Raw genomic sequence first — 17,328 nt, 5'->3', positions numbered from 1 at the left:
ACAGGGCTCCAATAAATCAATAAGAAAAAAAATCCTACTAAAACACCGATCCAAAATCCTAAACTAATTTCGAAGTATATTCATAATATTCGCGCAGATTATAATTAAAATGTGCTGTTTAAAAAAACGCTTCTAATATTCTTTTCCAGTGGCACCCCTCGGTACATTCGATCCTCAGCAAGCGGGTAAACCCGGAGCCTCTTCTAAAGCGCACATAGCCGACCTGCTGGGGCGGGGCCTAAAACGTGTTCTCTGAGTGACAACAAATATATCCAAAAGAAAGCGAGGATTTCTCACCGGTAACCAATGAGGCTGAAGAAGGCGAGGCTGAGTGGGAAAGCGCCGGGAACCTTGGTAACGCGCGCGGGTACTGCACGTTAACTGCGCGTGTGGCGTCTGAGCAAGAGAAAGTTGTGACTTGAGTTTCGCGGATCCGTGTTGGTTGCTGTTTCCCGAAATGAAGATCGAGGAGGTGAAAAGCACCTCGAAAACTCAGCGCATCGCCGCTCACAGCCATGTCAAGGGGCTGGGGTTGGACGAGAGCGGGGCGGCCAAGCCAGCAGCTGCCGGGCTGGTCGGACAGGAAAACGCACGAGAGGTGAGAGCGGCTCTGCTTATTTGGGGATCTAGGCCAGCAGGTCTTCCTCACTATCCCTCATGCACCTTTGCTGCTCATAAGAAGAACCCAAAGGTCGATCTAGCCCAGCATCCGATTCATAACAGTGGGCATCCCCAATCTTGGACATGCTGTTGGCCCTATCCGCATATGGCGTTCCGTCTGTTACTACACTTTATCATGGGGCAGCCATTTAGCCATCATGGCTAATAAGCACTAATGTCCGCATTTTCCATGAATGTGTCTAATCTCTTTAAATCCATCTAAACTAGTGGCCATCAGCACATCTTGTGGTAGTGCCGAAAGTTCATTATGCGTTTTGTGAGGAATGTTGGGGGTGGGTGGGTGTCTGTCCTGAATCCATCACCCATCAACTTAATTGGGTGCCTGCAAGGTATTATGGGAGTCATAGGAAAAAAAGTTGTGTCTCTTTCCTGCTTTGCCTGCTGCTGCCAACTCCTCTGACTTAGTATTTTTTTTTTGCTTTCTTATTTGATGAACCAATACTACACCTTTGAAGACAATGACCTGTGAATGAACTACCTATTTTCTATCTGATCCAGACACCACCATTAACTGATACTTACCAGTGACATGAGGTGGAAAGTTTTATATTTTTAGAATTTTCTGCCTCACACATGTAAATATAGGCTTTGTTTATCTATAGTTGTCAGGACTGTTGTGCTGCAAATTAATCATAGATGGCCTAAATGTTTGTTATGAATAATGGGCAAACCCAGTGGTTCTGCATGGTCCAGGCTTATACATGGTAATTTGCCTTATTTGGCGAACATTATTAAAGTAGCCAGTTTGGTGTAGTGGTTAAGTGTGCGGACTCTTATCTGGGAGAACCGGATTTGATTCCCCACTCCTCCACTTGCACCTGCTGGCATGGCCTTGGGTCAGCCATAGCTCTGGCAGAGGTTGTCGTTGAAAGGGCAGCTGCTGGGAGAGCCCTCTCCATCCCCACCCACCTCACAGGGTGTCTGTTGTGGGGGAGGAAGGTAAAGGAGATTGTGAGCCGCTCTGAGACTCTTCGGAGTGGAGGGCGGGATATAAATCCAGTATCTTCTTCTTCTATTTAAATTTGAATCCAATCAATTTCTTGAAAACTCACATCTGCTATGCTTACCGTATTTATTTATTTATTTATTTATTTATTTATTTATGTGTGTGTGTATGTATGTGTGTGTATATATATATATATATATATATATATATATATATATATATATATATTTTTTATTTATATCCCGCCCTTCCCACCGAGGTGGCTCAGGGCGGCTTACAACATATAAAACTTACATAGGTTTGGCTTAAAAACAATTACATAGCAACAGTTAAAACAATAAATTAATAAAACATAGGACATAAAAACCAGCGGTCTGTCAGAATGCATTCTAGCTCCATCCAAAAATTCTCAGTGTCAATTAGTTGTAGGCCAGCCGGAAGAGGTCTGTCTTGCAGGCCCTGCGGAACTGCCCTAGGTCCCGCAGGGCCCTCACCTCTTCCGGCAGCTGGTTCCACCAGTAAGGCGCCGTTACCGAGAAGGCCCGATCCCTGGTGGATTTCAGACGGGCCTCCTTTGGCCTGGGGATTACTAGCAGGTTTGGCGAACCCAATCTCAGTACTCTCTGGGGAACGTGTGGGGAGAGACGGTCCCTAAGGTAGGCAGGTCCTAGGCCATATAGGGCTTTAAAGGTAATGACCAGCACCTTGTACCGGACTCGGAATATTACTGGCAGCCAGTGCAGATCCCAAAGCCCCGGCCGAATGTGCTCCCATCTTGGGAGCCCGAGTAACAGCCGGGCAGCGGCATTCTGCACTAGCTGCAGTTTCCTGGTTTGGCACAAGGGCAGCCCCATGTAGAGGGCATTACAGTAGTCCAACCTCGAGGTGACCGTAGCATGAATCACCGTTGCTAGGTCGTCGTGCTCCAGGAAAGGAGCCAGCTGCCTCGCCCGCCTAAGATGAAAAAATGCAGACTTGGCAGTGGCTGCTATCTGAGCCTCCATTGTCAGTGAAGGCTCCAATAGTACCCCCAGACTCTTGACCCTGTGCGCCGCTGTCAACGGCGCCCCGTCAAAGACTGGCAGGGGGATTTCCCTTCCCGGGCCACAACGACCCAAGCAAAGGACCTCTGTCTTCGCCGGATTCAGCTTCAGCCCACTCTGCCTAAGCCACCTAGCCACCGCCTGTAACGCCCGGTCCAAATTTTCTGGGGCGCAGGCAGGCCGGCCGTCCATAAGTAGATAGAGCTGGGTGTCATCAGCATACTGATGACAACCCAACCCATACCTTCGGGCAATCTGGGCAAGGGGGCGCATGTAGATGTTAAACAACATCGGGGAAAGTACCGCCCCTTGAGGCACTCCACAATCAAGCGTGTGTCTCCGGGACAGTTCGTCCCCAATCGCCACCCTTTGTCCCCGACCGTCAAGGAAGGAGGAAAGCCATTGTAAGGCCAGCCCCTGAATCCCCGCGTCGGCAAGGCAGCAAGCCAGCAACCGATGGTCGACTGTATCGAACTCTGCCGATAGGTCTAACAACATCAGCACCGCCGAGCCGCCTTGATCCAGATGCTTGTATATAGATGCTTGTGCCATTGCATAACTCCTCTGAAAAGCTCAAAGGTATGGAGTAAATAAGGAGAAGACTGCATGGTTTGCTTTAAGATCACAATATGGTTGGCTTGACCCCCACATACCAAAGAAATTGTAAGTTAGTAGTTAAAAGTTTGTCTAATCAGTGCCACCAGCGCTGTTTTGATGACAAACATCCCTTGCTTGAAGCCCTCCTGCATGATGTCTAAAACATTATCAAGCTGTTTCCGAACTCGCAAAGAATAATCCATATCCTTTTTTATAGTGTAGTCCAAAGCAGAGTTACACTCTTCTTAGCCCATTGTTTAGAAGAATGTAACTCTTCATAGAGTTGTACTGTTAATAGCTTATCCTACTATTGAGTTGCTATTCACAGTTTGTAAACTCTCCTCCATGCTAACCTTGTAGTCTAAGAACATTATTTCTTGGCCTGTTTTAGGGACAAGACTGATCCTATCTATCTGATATCCCAGATATCTTTCTGTGCACATTCTGTTGTTTCAGACTACCAAACATTAATCTGTTCACTGATGACTCTGAAATGTAATGAAATTCTGCATCCTTCACTGTTATATGTGCAATTATTAAGTAACAGCAAGAGGCAAAATTGGAAATAGCAGTTGTCTGGCTTATTTTTTTTGTGCATATACACATCTTTTCTTTGACTGGTGGCCTTATTGCTTGGACAAACATTATGCCCTGTGTAGTGGTTAAGTGTGACGACCAGTTTCTTCTATCCTCGTGAAGGTCAGGATTTTAAACAACATATGAGCAGAAGTTGCATAAAATGGAGTCTCTCCAGTGTGGTCTATTCTAACCTGCACCTGACAGATATTTCCCAAGTAGCTTCTAAGCATAGAAAGGGGTTAGTCCATGTGAGGGAATTTACTGCAGCTTGATTAGTTTTGCCACTGTTCATTAAAATTATATTTCAGAAAAGTCTTGATGTCCCTGGGACTTCCCAGTAGACATGAGGAAAACAGGAAAATCAATAACTTTTATTAACATCCTGGAATAGGGGAATAAGGATGTTCAGCAAAGAGTGGAGTACACACAGCATTAGCTGAACTCACTCAGTAATAACGTTACTGTTGACAGTTTGAATGCAGAGAGCAGTTAACAGCCAAACTGCTACATGTTTGAGGTAAACTTTTAGCTCTTCCTCCAGCTTGAGAAAAAGTCCACGTTTAGAGTATGAGCTCCTCCTAGCAAATCCAGTTATGGAGCCAAGTTTCTCCAGAAACTAGACTTTGAGACAAAGTCTGAGATTTTTTTAACTTCACCCTCTGAAGTCTCAGACTCTCTGAAACAACAGTGTTTTGAGAAATGATGCAATCTCACTTTCTGGCTAGAACTTGCATTTCAACAGATATTTCTCTCTACTCTCCCTCCCATCTGGCTCCCCAAACATTCCAGAGTTCCTGATTGGCTGTTAGCTGTTCTGCACACATATATACTCCTAAACCAACATAGGAGAAAGGGGTAACTTGACAGAAAGGATTAGGACCTTCTTCCCTGCTGTCACCAGTTTCCTTCCTGTCCCAACCTTTCATCATCATATCTTCCAGTTTCTCCTCCACACTTTCCTGATTTTGGTTGTTAGGCACTATTTTTGGATTACTTTGGCAGTCCAAAATGTTTTCTGAGATTCTTCCCTGACATGGTACTGTGCTTGTGTCAATCTCACTGTTACTTTTGGGGGGGATTTTTCCCTCCCTGTAAACCTTGGTGTGACGGAATGGCCCCGGTCTGCCTACCAGACCCTGTTCCCCGAGCCCCCCCCTTTCCTTTTTAGGGAGCTATTTCTCCTCCGGCCACTTGGGCTCGCTGCCACCACCTGCTCAGCCCAGGGGTTCAGACTGAGAGGAACAGGACTCCCAATCCCCCTCTCCAGCTTTGAGGTCAGGCCTCAAGGTCCTCTGCCACCCTGTAGTTGGGTATCACAGACCACAGCACTTCTTCGGGGAACCCCTGGAGGATTGGCACCTTACCCAACTACATGCCTTCCCCGGGGCCCCCTTCATAAAGCAGCATGGTCTAAAGCGGTTGGAGATCTATGTGGTGTAAAGTTTGACTGCCAGCATTCAAAACAGTAACAATATTTAATTAGAAGAAAAAAAGGAAAAAAACAAACAAAAACAGTTGCATGTAAAAGTTTAGCACAGCACCTGAACAGCAACCAGAAGGACAAATAAAAGGTGGATTTAAACGCATCCTCCCGTCCCTGGTTTAAACTTGCCCTGCCTTGTGAAGGACTTCCTTGGTCTGACTGCCTGGAGTCCACTCCTCCTCTCCCTCAGGAGAAGGCCTCTCCCACAGTCAGGAGCCCACAGACTAACAACCTCTCTCCTTGAGTGCCAGCCAAGAACTGCCCTTTTCCCACCTAATTCCAATACAAAAAAAAAGAACTTCCTTCCCCTCTAGGAGGCTTTCCCCCGAGAGGTTATGGTTTAACTCCGGAAGGGAGGAGGGAATGAAGGGAAGGCTAGGCCACAAAGCCTGCCTTAGCAGTTTCATGTTTCCTCCCAACCAAGTACCACCATTAACTAAGATGGCGTTTCTCCACACTTGGGTTTCTCCAGTTTTATTTAAGCCTGCATCCTAAACCTATACAGCTCCATTGTGTGGATTTTTTAATCTGCACTGTGGGAACACAGCAAGCTTTAGATAAACTATCATTAGGGCTTAATTGGTTTGTGTCTTAAATTGTCTTTATAGTTCTATATTTTCAAATACATTTGAATCAAGTTACTAAGGCCTAGATAATTCATTATCAATTCTGGAGTCCCAGATTTTTTAGTTGCTCCTAAGAATTTGAAATTCTTTTCCACCCTGAGATAACCCTGGGTAATTCATTGTTTTAGTAGGCTAAATCTATGATTTTTGAAAAAATAAAACTTAAGACTGAATCAAAAACTGTTTTCCTCCTTAAACAAGATACTTTTATTCTCCTTCAACCTGTTTGCTGGCTCTGGTCACTTTAATATTCGTCTTTATAGCAACTTCTGAAGGGCCATCATTTCCTTCTCTTACTGCTATCAGGATTAATTCATGTTTTTATTCTACTGCTCTTAATTCCAAGATTTTGTATCCTTGCAACAATTTTTTTAGGGAAATTCCATGTTCACCATTTAGAATAAAATTAAGCACGCACACAGCCTGACCAGAGTGTCTCTTTTGTTATCATAAGAGAAATATCATAAATATCAAAGTATTTCAAGCTCAAACTGTTAAAAAAATAATATATTTAGAGAAGGCGCTGGGGAATTCTGAGTTCTGATCTTGCCTCAGCCATCATTGACTTCGGCCAAATATGATTTTCTTTCACAATTTTAAAGTAGTAACTGCACATATTTCCTGGATTTATGAGGTTCAAATAGTTTTTATTCATGAAATGAATAGTATTTTTCTCTGAAGCATGAGTTTTCTTGATAAATATGGTTGGGGAGGTATTGTTGGTTTATTGTTTGTTTTGCAATTTAATTTGTAGGCTTGTGGTATTATTGTGGAGTTGATCAAAAGCAAGAAGATGGCTGGCAGAGCTGTATTACTGGCAGGACCTCCTGGGACTGGAAAGGTATTTGTGTCTTAAATACAGCTTCTATCAAAAAGATACGGTACTAGCAAAATTACAAGTAATGGTTGCATGAAGTTAGCAAAGTGTTTCTTGGGAATGTTAGACATAAAACTGATAAAAGATGCAGGAATGTGGTAATTTAAGTGCTGTAGTCTTCAGGGCACAAATGTTCAGAGAGATATAAATGCCTACACAAAATGTTCACAGAGTTTGCACACTCAGTCCACAGAAGTTCTGCTCCTGTAAGAAAGGTGTCTCATACAATGCTAGAAATAATGGCTTGGATGCAGAACTCATTTTCTACAGGCAAAGGGCCCTTCTACTGGTGGAAGAGAGAGCAATATTTTCCCCTTTTACGTTACACCCAAAACTGTTCCTTGAGGACTGCTGATTTCAGGGTGTGCGATGGGCTGAACCTGAGCAGGACAAGAAACTTCCTTTCTTCTTGCTGATATTTACCTTGAGTCATTCCAATAAAGGCATACTATAAATAAAGTAAATAAATAATTATTTTACTAATGGTGATAAAGCCATTAATAGCATATCTTAGCATTTACAGAACATATTTTGAATGTTCGATGTATATGAAGCACTTTCACTTTGCAGTATTACCAGAGATCATTATTAATATTTCCATGGTGTAAAAGTAAAATTTAATACAGTGAATAGTGGCCTGAGCAACAGGAAAGCCTTTATTTGGTACCTTAACCTTAATAATGTAGAGTGTTCCAAAATTTGGGAAAGCCAATCTACTCCCAGTTAGCACCAAAACCTGGGAGCCATGGCAGATAAGGCTGTGTTCTCCATTGCCACTCATCTTATTCCCAAAGAAGTGGCTCATGGTCTCAGTGGTAGTTCTTAATGTACAGCAAACTAGGAGATATTTGTGATTGGCCATGCTTTTTCCTACATTATTTTCTTTGACATTTTTAGGCTTAGGGTATAACAGTGCCGTCTATTTTTTCCCTTTCATCCACCACCCAGACAGCTTTGGCTTTAGCTATTGCTCAGGAGTTGGGTAGTAAAGTTCCCTTTTGTCCTATGGTTGGAAGTGAGGTGTACTCTACAGAAATTAAGAAAACAGAAGTCTTGATGGAAAATTTCAGAAGAGCTATTGGTAAGTATTTTTTTAAAGAGGAAAGTAATTTGTTAATATCCATTTGTGTTTTTTTATCAGGGCTTAATAATTAGTGGGCCATTTTTGCGTCTTTTCATTCATTGTTATTGAATCATTTGGCATGTCTCTACAAGCTGTATGTATACTTTCTTCATTGTGGGACTTTAGTTGACTCTAAAGCAACACAGTAAGTTCGAATCATTTCTTCCCTTTCCTCTCTGTTTTAAGCATTCTCAATAGGATGCCTGACAAAATACTGCAAGTTATTCAGTGCTAACAAGATGAGTAGCTTGTCAATTAAGTTAATTTTCCCTTGAGTATTTTCTGATTTATCAGTTGAATGTGCACATTTGAGATTGTCAAGAGTAATGGTTGAATTTGCAGAGAAAATATTAAGCATCCAAAGTCTTATGTGTTACTCATGGATAGAGCTAGACCTTGCAAACCAGTGGACTGCTCAAAGATACCTTAATTGTTTTATTGTGTACAACATCTGTTAATTTCCTAGGGTTCTGTATCATGATTTAGACTTCTTCTAAGTATTCAATGGTATTAAGGTGAAGAAACATTTCCATCAGTCCTTGCAACGAGGGGGAAAAGTGGCCCATTGATTTCTGTGAGAAAAGGACTTTCAATCATCTGTGGTCTTTAAGTTACAGTTAAATTGGCAGGGGTGAGGGAGGGAGAGCCCAGAGATAGAGAGAGCACAGTCGGCAATATTTCCTTGATGTGATGAAGTTCCCTGTCATATTTGGAAACTTGAGCCAGCAGCTGAAGCCTGTGTCATCCATGTTGTCATTTCTAGAGATAGCAATAATTTAAAAGCCAGACACATTGTTGGTGCTCCACATTCCCTGCATGTCAGCATGGAGATGCTTCTAAACAAGTATGTGGTGTTTAATGAAAGATAGAAATTCTTCTGTTCCCATCTGTTGAATATTATGTCAGATTCACCTAACCCTAAATTTTATTAAACATTCCTTTGTTAAATGTGTCTTTTTCCAATCCAAGAGCATTAATAATGAACTAATAACTGCTAATTTTATTTGACCAAGAGTTAGGGTATATTTTCATCAGTCATTCAGAATTTCAGTCTTAAGCTAAGGATAGCTTTGAAGGATGTTTTTTCAGGTATGTTTTTTCAGGTATATTTCGGCATCCCAAATGTATCCAGGATTTTTTGGGAGAACCAGAAAAATCCCAGATGTATTCAGGAATTCCCAGCAAACTTGGAACAACTGAAGGGCTGGAGCAGATTGCTTCCACCACACAGCTGTTTTGGGGTTTTCTTCTGCAGTGTCTTTAAACAGGAGGTGTCAAAGGGATTGCAGAAGACAGCCCACAAAACAGCCAAGGGGGGTACTCTCCCTGCAGGATCAGTGCTTTACGGACTCAATCAATCAATCAATCAATTTTTATTTGTATCCCGCCGAAGCAGGCTCAGGGCGGCTAACAACATAATCAATACATTAGTTTTACAAGGTATTTAACATAACTAATTAACACATTAATTAAAATTCTACTAAAACTCTAAAATCAATAAAATCATTAAAATTAATATACTGGTGCTATTGTATAGGTTTCACTAGCAGTTTCCCTTAGTCGGTGAAGGCCAATCGAAACAGGGTGGTCTTGCAGGCCCTGCGGAACTGTTCAAATTCCCGCAGGGCCCGCAGATTCTCCGGAAGCTGGTTCCATAAGCGTGGAGCCATAACAGAGAAAGCCTGATCACGGGTACTGTGAAGCTTTACCTCTCTCGGCCCGGGGATAGTTAGCAAGTTCTTCCCAGCTGACCTCAGCGCTCTCTGGGGTTCGTATGGGGAAAGACGGTCCCTAAGGTAGGCAGGTCCTCGGCCATATAGGGACTGGACTGCCCAGCTGAGCCTACAGGGAGAACTCCCATCAAAGAATCAGCTGTTTTGTGGACTCGGTTAGGCAGTCCGGCTTAAAGGGACCACCCAAAAAGAGCCCCAGCTGAGTCACCTCTTAGCTTTTTTTTGCAGCTTTGCCTTTTCTTTGTATTTTGTTTTGGTTTGTGTCTGTTAGACACACAAAAAAAATTAAGGTTTTTCCAAAAAATTCCAGATCCAGACACTACCACTATTGGGATCTGGTTTTTTTCAGGAATTTCAGGGGGGGGGGGGGGGGGTCCAATAGACCTGAATTGAAAAATACTGAGGGGAGAAAAAATTGTGTACCCCTACAAACAATACAGCAATGCACAGTAGTTAAATATAAATGACAATTAAATTATACATTTTATAACCAATATTTTACAGGGTTGAGAATAAAAGAAACCAAGGAAGTTTATGAAGGTGAAGTCACAGAATTAACACCATGTGAGACAGAGAACCCTATGGGAGGATATGGCAAAACCATTAGCCATGTCATTATAGGACTGAAAACTGCTAAAGGAACAAAACAACTGAAGGTAGGTAGATCTTTCACATGCATTCCTTGGCCCCTTACCTTCCAAATGGAGAAAAAGGCAGAGGAAGCAGAAACAGTTTACTATGGGTACTGTCTGAGCAACTGGTTGGTATTTCTACCCACACCACATGGCTCATTAGATCTTTGGGGTAACTTACACTTGGCCACCTAAATCAGTAGATCTTGCCAGCTACAGATTCCAGAGAATGGTTAGAAGGTACAGAATATGGGTTTTCTGCTGAAACACAGCAGTTTCCTGTTTCTCAGCACTGAAAAGTTAGGTTTTATGTTAATTTATACGTCTTTAATACAGCAGATTTTTGTGTATTCTTTCTACCTCCAGTTAGACCCCAGCATCTTTGAAAGTCTGCAAAAGGAAAGAGTGGAAGCTGGCGATGTGATTTACATTGAAGCAAACAGTGGCGCTGTCAAGGTAAAGCAAAGGCAGGGGTCAGATGTAATGTGTATTCTTAAAGGACTTCCCATCTTCTTTGGACAAAGGTCTTTATCCTAACAACCTTATCAATCCTTTCTGGAATAACTATACTGAGAAAAGTCTCAGGCTTTTCTTTCTTGTTGCATGAAATGAATGCCAGTTCCAAAGCTTCCAGACTGACAGGGGAGGTCATCTGTTCTGGGAGCTCTCATTTATTTTAATATTTAACTTTGTGTGTTGTGGTCATACAGGATATGTATGTAAAGAGAAAATGCTTAAACAACTTTAGTCTCATTTGTGAGAAATGCACAAAACCTTTTATCACCCTGGTATTTTTGCTATACAAAATATGCATCTAGAAAGGAATACTGCATTAGTTACCATGATTTAAAATGTACTGTAGAGAGATACTTGGTGTTAAATGGAAGAGCATAATATTTCATATCATACAATAAATCATTGATGTCCAAAGGAGTCTGGGACAGTTTCTCCAATCTCTGGTTAATCTGCTGGATTTGTCCTTTAGCAAGAATTTCATACATTCAGAAGAATGAAGAAAAGACCAGGTGCTTTCAGTAGGATTTCATAGCCTGATCAGTCATTCTTTTCCCAAGGACAAGCATGGCATTTTCAAAACTGTCAAGCAAAGCCTGTCGGGATCGTAACTGTAAAGCAAGACCTTTGTTTATCAGCTGTGTGTCATTCTGACTATTGGCAATAACGCTTAACTATAAATATAGCATACATGATTTCCAAATTTCTCTCACAGAGGCAAGGCAGATGTGACACCTACGCAACAGAATTTGACCTTGAGGCTGAAGAATATGTGCCCTTGCCAAAGGGTGATGTCCACAAGAAGAAAGAAATTATTCAAGATGTCACCCTTCATGACTTGGATGTGGCCAATGCCAGGCCTCAGGTATTCAACTCTGCTGTTGGATTGTAGCACAGATTATTTCATCTCCTCTCCTTTAGAGTATGGAAGCATCTGTAGTAGCAGCACGAGCATGGTTGTCTACTGTTTCCAGGGTATTGTAGCAAAAAACAGTGACTTCACTGTTTTTTAAGCTCTGGAATTACTTGTTCTTCTGGATTTAGGGGAAAAGTAGCTGAGGTCAGGTTGCCAGTACGAAAAACATTCTCTTCCTGCTACCACTAATTATCACATACTGTACTGTGTACATATTTTACTACTTTCACAATGCAACCCTAAGCAGATTTACACTCTTCTGTTGAAGTCACTGGACTCAGAATGGTATAATTTTGCTTAGGACTGCACTGAGAGTCTTTCTGAACCTACCAGTTAGGTAGAAGATTTTAAATAAGAGCTAATTTGTAAAAAAAACCAAGGGGGTGGGTGAGCAAATATACATGACATTGATATTGTAACTTTGCCAGGGGATAACTGCAGAACTTGTGTCTGTCATGCAAGGATGAATATAAACAGCTTCTAAAACCTTGAGCAGAAGCATCATTTTTGTGTGGTGTTTCCAGCACTGTAGTAAAAGCAAATGGTTTTCCATGCTGTATATCTAAAGATTTGATACAACCATTGGGTTTTATTCTGCCATGTGATCTTGAGTCACTAGGAATATACCTGCACTACATGAGCACTAATGGGGACTACATAAGCACTAAAATGATCATGCGTACAGATTCAGTAGCCTTTTTATTTATGATATCAGTTTCCTTGCCAAGGGGTGAGGTGCATAAGACAAAAGAAAGCCTTGTTGTGCAAGCTGGTTACTGCTTTGAAGACCAGCTATCACTTTGAGTAATATAATAGTAAACTGGTGATCCTGACTAGCATTTTTAGAATAACCATCAGCAGTTAGGTCCTGATAATCAGTTTCTCTTTGCAGCTTTACAGCAGTGGGTCTTCATAGCTTTTTCTCTACGGGCAGTGTTTCACTCATGGGCAAGATATATTAATTTCCAAATGTTGTTTTCTCTAGGGTGGGCAGGACATTCTCTCCATGATGGGGCAGTTGATGAAGCCTAAGAAAACCGAAATCACAGGTACAAGGACCATCATACTTTCAGTCCATTCTTCCTTGTGCTTATGCAGAAGTAAATCCCACTGAGCTGTGTAGGATTTAAGAACACACAGCTATTGCATTCTTAATTGTAAATGCCAAAGAAATGGTTATCAAAACATACAAGAAAGGTGAATCATGTTACATGTTGACTTAGAAATTGCATGGCTCCCAGAATATATTATTTCTAGCCATTCCATGAAGAGAATCTAGTGCTGCATTTCAGTTACACCAAAGGAAAATGCTATTGGGATTGTGAATACTGATCTGGACTTTCTGGGGTTGCCAAAAAGTGGCATCCAGCAGTATGTCACCTAGCATCCTCTTGAAGCATTTTTCTTCTTCCAGAAGATTCTTTCCATTATTTAAATCATCTTTATTAATGAAATGTTTTGAGTTCATCAATTTACCCTGCAATTTTATATAAGTAGATTCGCAGTATAATGTACTCTCTTTGTGTTCAGAGTTTCAGAGCTTGAAGACACTGTCAGACTCTGAAAATGTCAGTTGTAAGTCAGAAGTTTTTCAGTCTCACTAAAAGTTCTCCACATACTGCTAGGAGGCAATTTGACCTAGTTGAATGTGTTAGGAACTTAGTGGCACAAATAAATGGGAAAATCTTGTATTTCTGGCAGATGGCAAATAATATGGATCCAGAGCTTATTTATAGGCTAGAAAACTCACTCATAGGTATGTTCATTTTTTTCCTGTTGAAAACTCTGATGTGACCTCAAGCCACACAACTGTCTGTTTTTAACAAACAAATTTCTGCATACTGAAAATAGGGGAATTAGTGCTGAAAACATTATTGGGATATCAGAAGAGTTTTGTCCAGAAAAATTATGAATAGGAAACTAATTGGCATGGAACCATAAAGAAACTTAACTCTACAAACCCATTTATTTTTAAATGAGCTAAATAGCTAACATTTTACTTGTGTATACACATTATTTTTTTTGCATGTGGGGTACTTATCCATTCAGAACAGAAAGCTTACATAGAAGGTGCTAAGGCGGGGTTATGTTTATTATGTTGCCTTGGGAGTTTTATAGAAATGCAAGGTTGATAGCATTTATCTTTCCTGTCCCCCAGACAAGCTCCGAGGAGAGATCAACAAGGTGGTAAATAAATACATTGATCAAGGCATTGCTGAGCTAGTCCCTGGTGTGCTCTTTGTGGATGAGGTTCACATGTTGGATATTGAGTGCTTCACATATTTGCACCGAGCACTGGAATCTTCTATTGCTCCGATTGTCATCTTTGCTTCCAACCGGGGGAACTGTGTAATCAGGTACAGTGCTTAAAGCTTACTCCTGCATGGTTCTCGTCTTCCCATAAGCCTCGGTGTTAGCTGCTTCAGCACAAAGAGCTATGATCTTTGGAAGCTTTTTATCCTTGGGGCTGATACACCTGTGATAATCATCTTGATGGGTCACAACCATATCTGTTGCTGCAGGGCTGCTTAAGGGCTTCACTGCAGGGGAAACATTCTTCATGCTGTGACGACCAAGAATTAGTGAATTGCTCAGAGAGTCAGGGAGGAAAGCAATGTGGATTTTTCATAATCTTTTTCTCTGTCCCTTTTGGCTCCTGGCCTGCTCCTTTGCAGTTCCCCTGAGAAATGTTGAGAATGGTACTGTTGAAATCTATTTGCAGCACCAAACCTGTCTGTGCCTCCCTGCAGAATTACACCCTTTACACGTTTGCTATCTGTGTTGTTAAATAGTATTTCTTGTTCTCACCTTTTTTAGGCACACAAATAACCTGTCTGTTCTCTTACTTGACTGTATTGGTATGGACTTTGCCCAACCCCCTCTGCCCACGAACAGATGTATGTTTTGTACTATGATAAAGAGGGATTATGAAACACTAATGAAGTGGTGTTTCATAATCCCTCTTTATCATAGTACAAAACATACATCTGTTCGTGGGCAGAGGGAGTTGGGCAAAGCCCATACCAATACCAAAATGCATATAATACTGTTGCCCTCTTTTCCACCTCAAAGTTTAGCCATATTCTGTGTAGCCTGTCTCCAACAAGTAATTGCTAGACAGTTGGCTTCCAAGTACTGTTTGTATGATTCCTATATAACCTATTCAAAGATTCACACTGATTTCTCACTTGTGTTCACTCTTGTCTTTTCACTGCATCTGTATCTTGCATTTTTCCTGGAACTATTTTATTAGTTTTATATCCAGGCTTTCCAAGGGCATGCTCAGGGCAGCTAACAAAATCAGGATGGCATTAAACAGTTACCATGCAGTAAATAATTTTGTATTGATCTGAATCAATACAAAGTAATAGTACAGTGTCTGTGAAGGCATATCATAATAATCCAGTAGAAAATTGAGCACGCCACCTTCCTTCTGCTAGGAATTAATGATGTTGAGTGATTGCACCAAGATGACATGCAAAAGGCTATCACTGGCCCCTCCTGCTGCTGGCGTTTGATGCTTTGTGTAGGACATAAAGCTCTCGTGCTTATCTGCATAGCCAACAAATGCCTCTGAGAGAGATTGTATGTTTAGCACTGAACAGCCTTTGGTACATGACTCTTTCAAGATATTAGATGATTGAAATGCACCAACATTTGCTGAAGAAGCATCCAGGCCACAGATGTATGTATTTATGGTATTCATAGTCTGCCTTTTTCACTGACACTCAATACAGTCAACTTGTACAGGATCTTGTAAGGATTAAGCATATATTGTTTGGATGTTTGCAGTTCTCAATTGCCCACTAAGTTTTCCTGCATTCTTGACTTTAAGAGTCAACAGCTTTTACACAGAGATTCAAGGGAATACACACAGTTTCATGATTTTTGCACACAGGTTGCAAATATTCAGGTATCCATTATGAATGTATTTTTTGCATATCTTATTGGTAGGAAGAGTTGATCTTCATGATACTTTTATGAGGAATGGGTGCTACTGTCACCAGGGAAAAAGGAAAATTGATTATTAAATGGCCAATTATTCCCCCCCCCCCCCACGCACACAACTCACCAAGTAGAATTTCCAGCAATCATCTGAATGAGAAGAAATTGCAGATGAAACTAGAGTGCCCTCTAATGGAGAAGAGTTCCAAAAGTTGTGTGTGTGTGTGTTTTGTTTTAAGAAGATACAGTGTATTGGGAGAGAGAGAGGCATATTCATCAGTCATATGCTTTAAAATTTAAGATATTTTGTGATGATAGAATGTCTCCAGAAAATTATTTTAAACCATATTTTACAGTTGTCTAGTTCACTTACTTGGAATTCAAACCATTCTAGGACACAAGACTGAAAAAGAAGTTCCTCTCCCTCTGCATTCAAATGCTGTACTGAATGAGAGAGACCTTGTGGTTGAATTGTAATTAAAAAAAATAGTTTGATAATAAACTTGGGTTTTTCTGTGTATCTTTGCAGGGGTACAGAAGATATAATCTCTCCTCATGGAATACCTCTGGACCTTCTGGACAGGGTGATGATAATTAGGACCATGCTGTATACTCCACAAGAAATGAAACAGGTAACTCTCTTAATTATGTAAAATACTGTGACTGGGGGGGTGTCCCTCTGGAACTTCAGCCACTGAAGGGCTGTAGCTCAGTCATAAAACATCAGCTTGGTATGCAGGTTCAATCCTCAGCATCTCCCGTTTAAAAGACCAGGCAGGAAATGATATGAAAGATTTCCACCTGAGACTCAGGAGAGCTGCTGCCAGTCAGAGTAGACAATACTGACCTTGATGGACCAAGGGTCTGATTCAGTAGAAAGCAGCTTCAGGTGTTCACTCCAGATGGGGAAATGAAACTGATTTCTCTCATTTAAAAACAGTGATTGTTTGTAGAATTCACTGGGGGAAGGGGGTTTCTAGATTGAATTTTACATTGACAAGGACCATTTCTTGAGTAAATGTTGCCCATAAGTAGGACTTCATACAATAAGTCTGCAAAAGATGCAGATATTAAAAACAGCACAAAACTGCTGACTAGAAAAGAATTGATAACATTGTCTTTCCACAGAAGACAGTATACTAGCATTAATTACCAGGTGAGACAATTTCTGAATTCACATTTTTTTAAACTTGTTTTGCAGCTGTTATACTCAAAACTGTACAAGAATCTGTATTTTAATTTTTCTGCTCTTGCTCAACTTGAACTAGAACCCCACTCTTTTAGCATTAAGATTCTTAGCAGCACTAGGGGGCACTGGCACTCAGGGATTGCTGACAAGGAAACATTGGAAACAATGGAGGATGGGACCACTTCCTTCTGGGGCCCATAGAATTGAACCTTATGGGCCAATCTTTTTTTAAACTTGGGGAGTTTTGAGGCAAGTCACCAGCAGCTAAGCTGCAAATTTGGTGCCTCTTCCTCAAAAACAGCCCTTCCAGAGCCCCAGATTGATTCTCCATTATAGCCTATGGGGCTCATTGACTATTACGGTCCCCATAGGCTACAATGGAGCTGGGGAGAAAGATTCTTTTACCACACCCCAGTTATACTTTTCAGTATGATTTGTAAGCTGC

At 41.3% G+C, this 17,328-nt stretch overlaps 1 protein-coding gene across 1 annotated transcript in view; it reads left to right on the top strand.

Moving 5' to 3' along the window:
- Positions 1–306: 306 nt before the first annotated feature.
- RUVBL1 (RuvB like AAA ATPase 1) overlaps positions 307–17,328 on the top strand; it is a 29,396-nt gene continuing 12,374 nt past the window's right edge. The window contains exons 1-9 of the mRNA XM_060239697.1: positions 307–598; positions 6,710–6,796; positions 7,781–7,913; positions 10,193–10,344; positions 10,687–10,776; positions 11,549–11,698; positions 12,735–12,798; positions 13,908–14,106; positions 16,224–16,326. Coding sequence (XP_060095680.1) covers positions 458–598; positions 6,710–6,796; positions 7,781–7,913; positions 10,193–10,344; positions 10,687–10,776; positions 11,549–11,698; positions 12,735–12,798; positions 13,908–14,106; positions 16,224–16,326 — 1,119 coding nt within the window. The 5' untranslated portion in view covers positions 307–457. The remainder of the gene's footprint in view (positions 599–6,709; positions 6,797–7,780; positions 7,914–10,192; positions 10,345–10,686; positions 10,777–11,548; positions 11,699–12,734; positions 12,799–13,907; positions 14,107–16,223; positions 16,327–17,328) is intronic.

Source organism: Heteronotia binoei, chromosome 5 (genome assembly GCF_032191835.1).
Source record: "Heteronotia binoei isolate CCM8104 ecotype False Entrance Well chromosome 5, APGP_CSIRO_Hbin_v1, whole genome shotgun sequence".
NCBI lineage: Eukaryota > Metazoa > Chordata > Lepidosauria > Squamata > Gekkonidae > Heteronotia > Heteronotia binoei.
The sequence above is the reverse complement of the archived record's forward strand: the minus strand, read 5'-3'. Positions and strand labels throughout refer to the sequence as shown.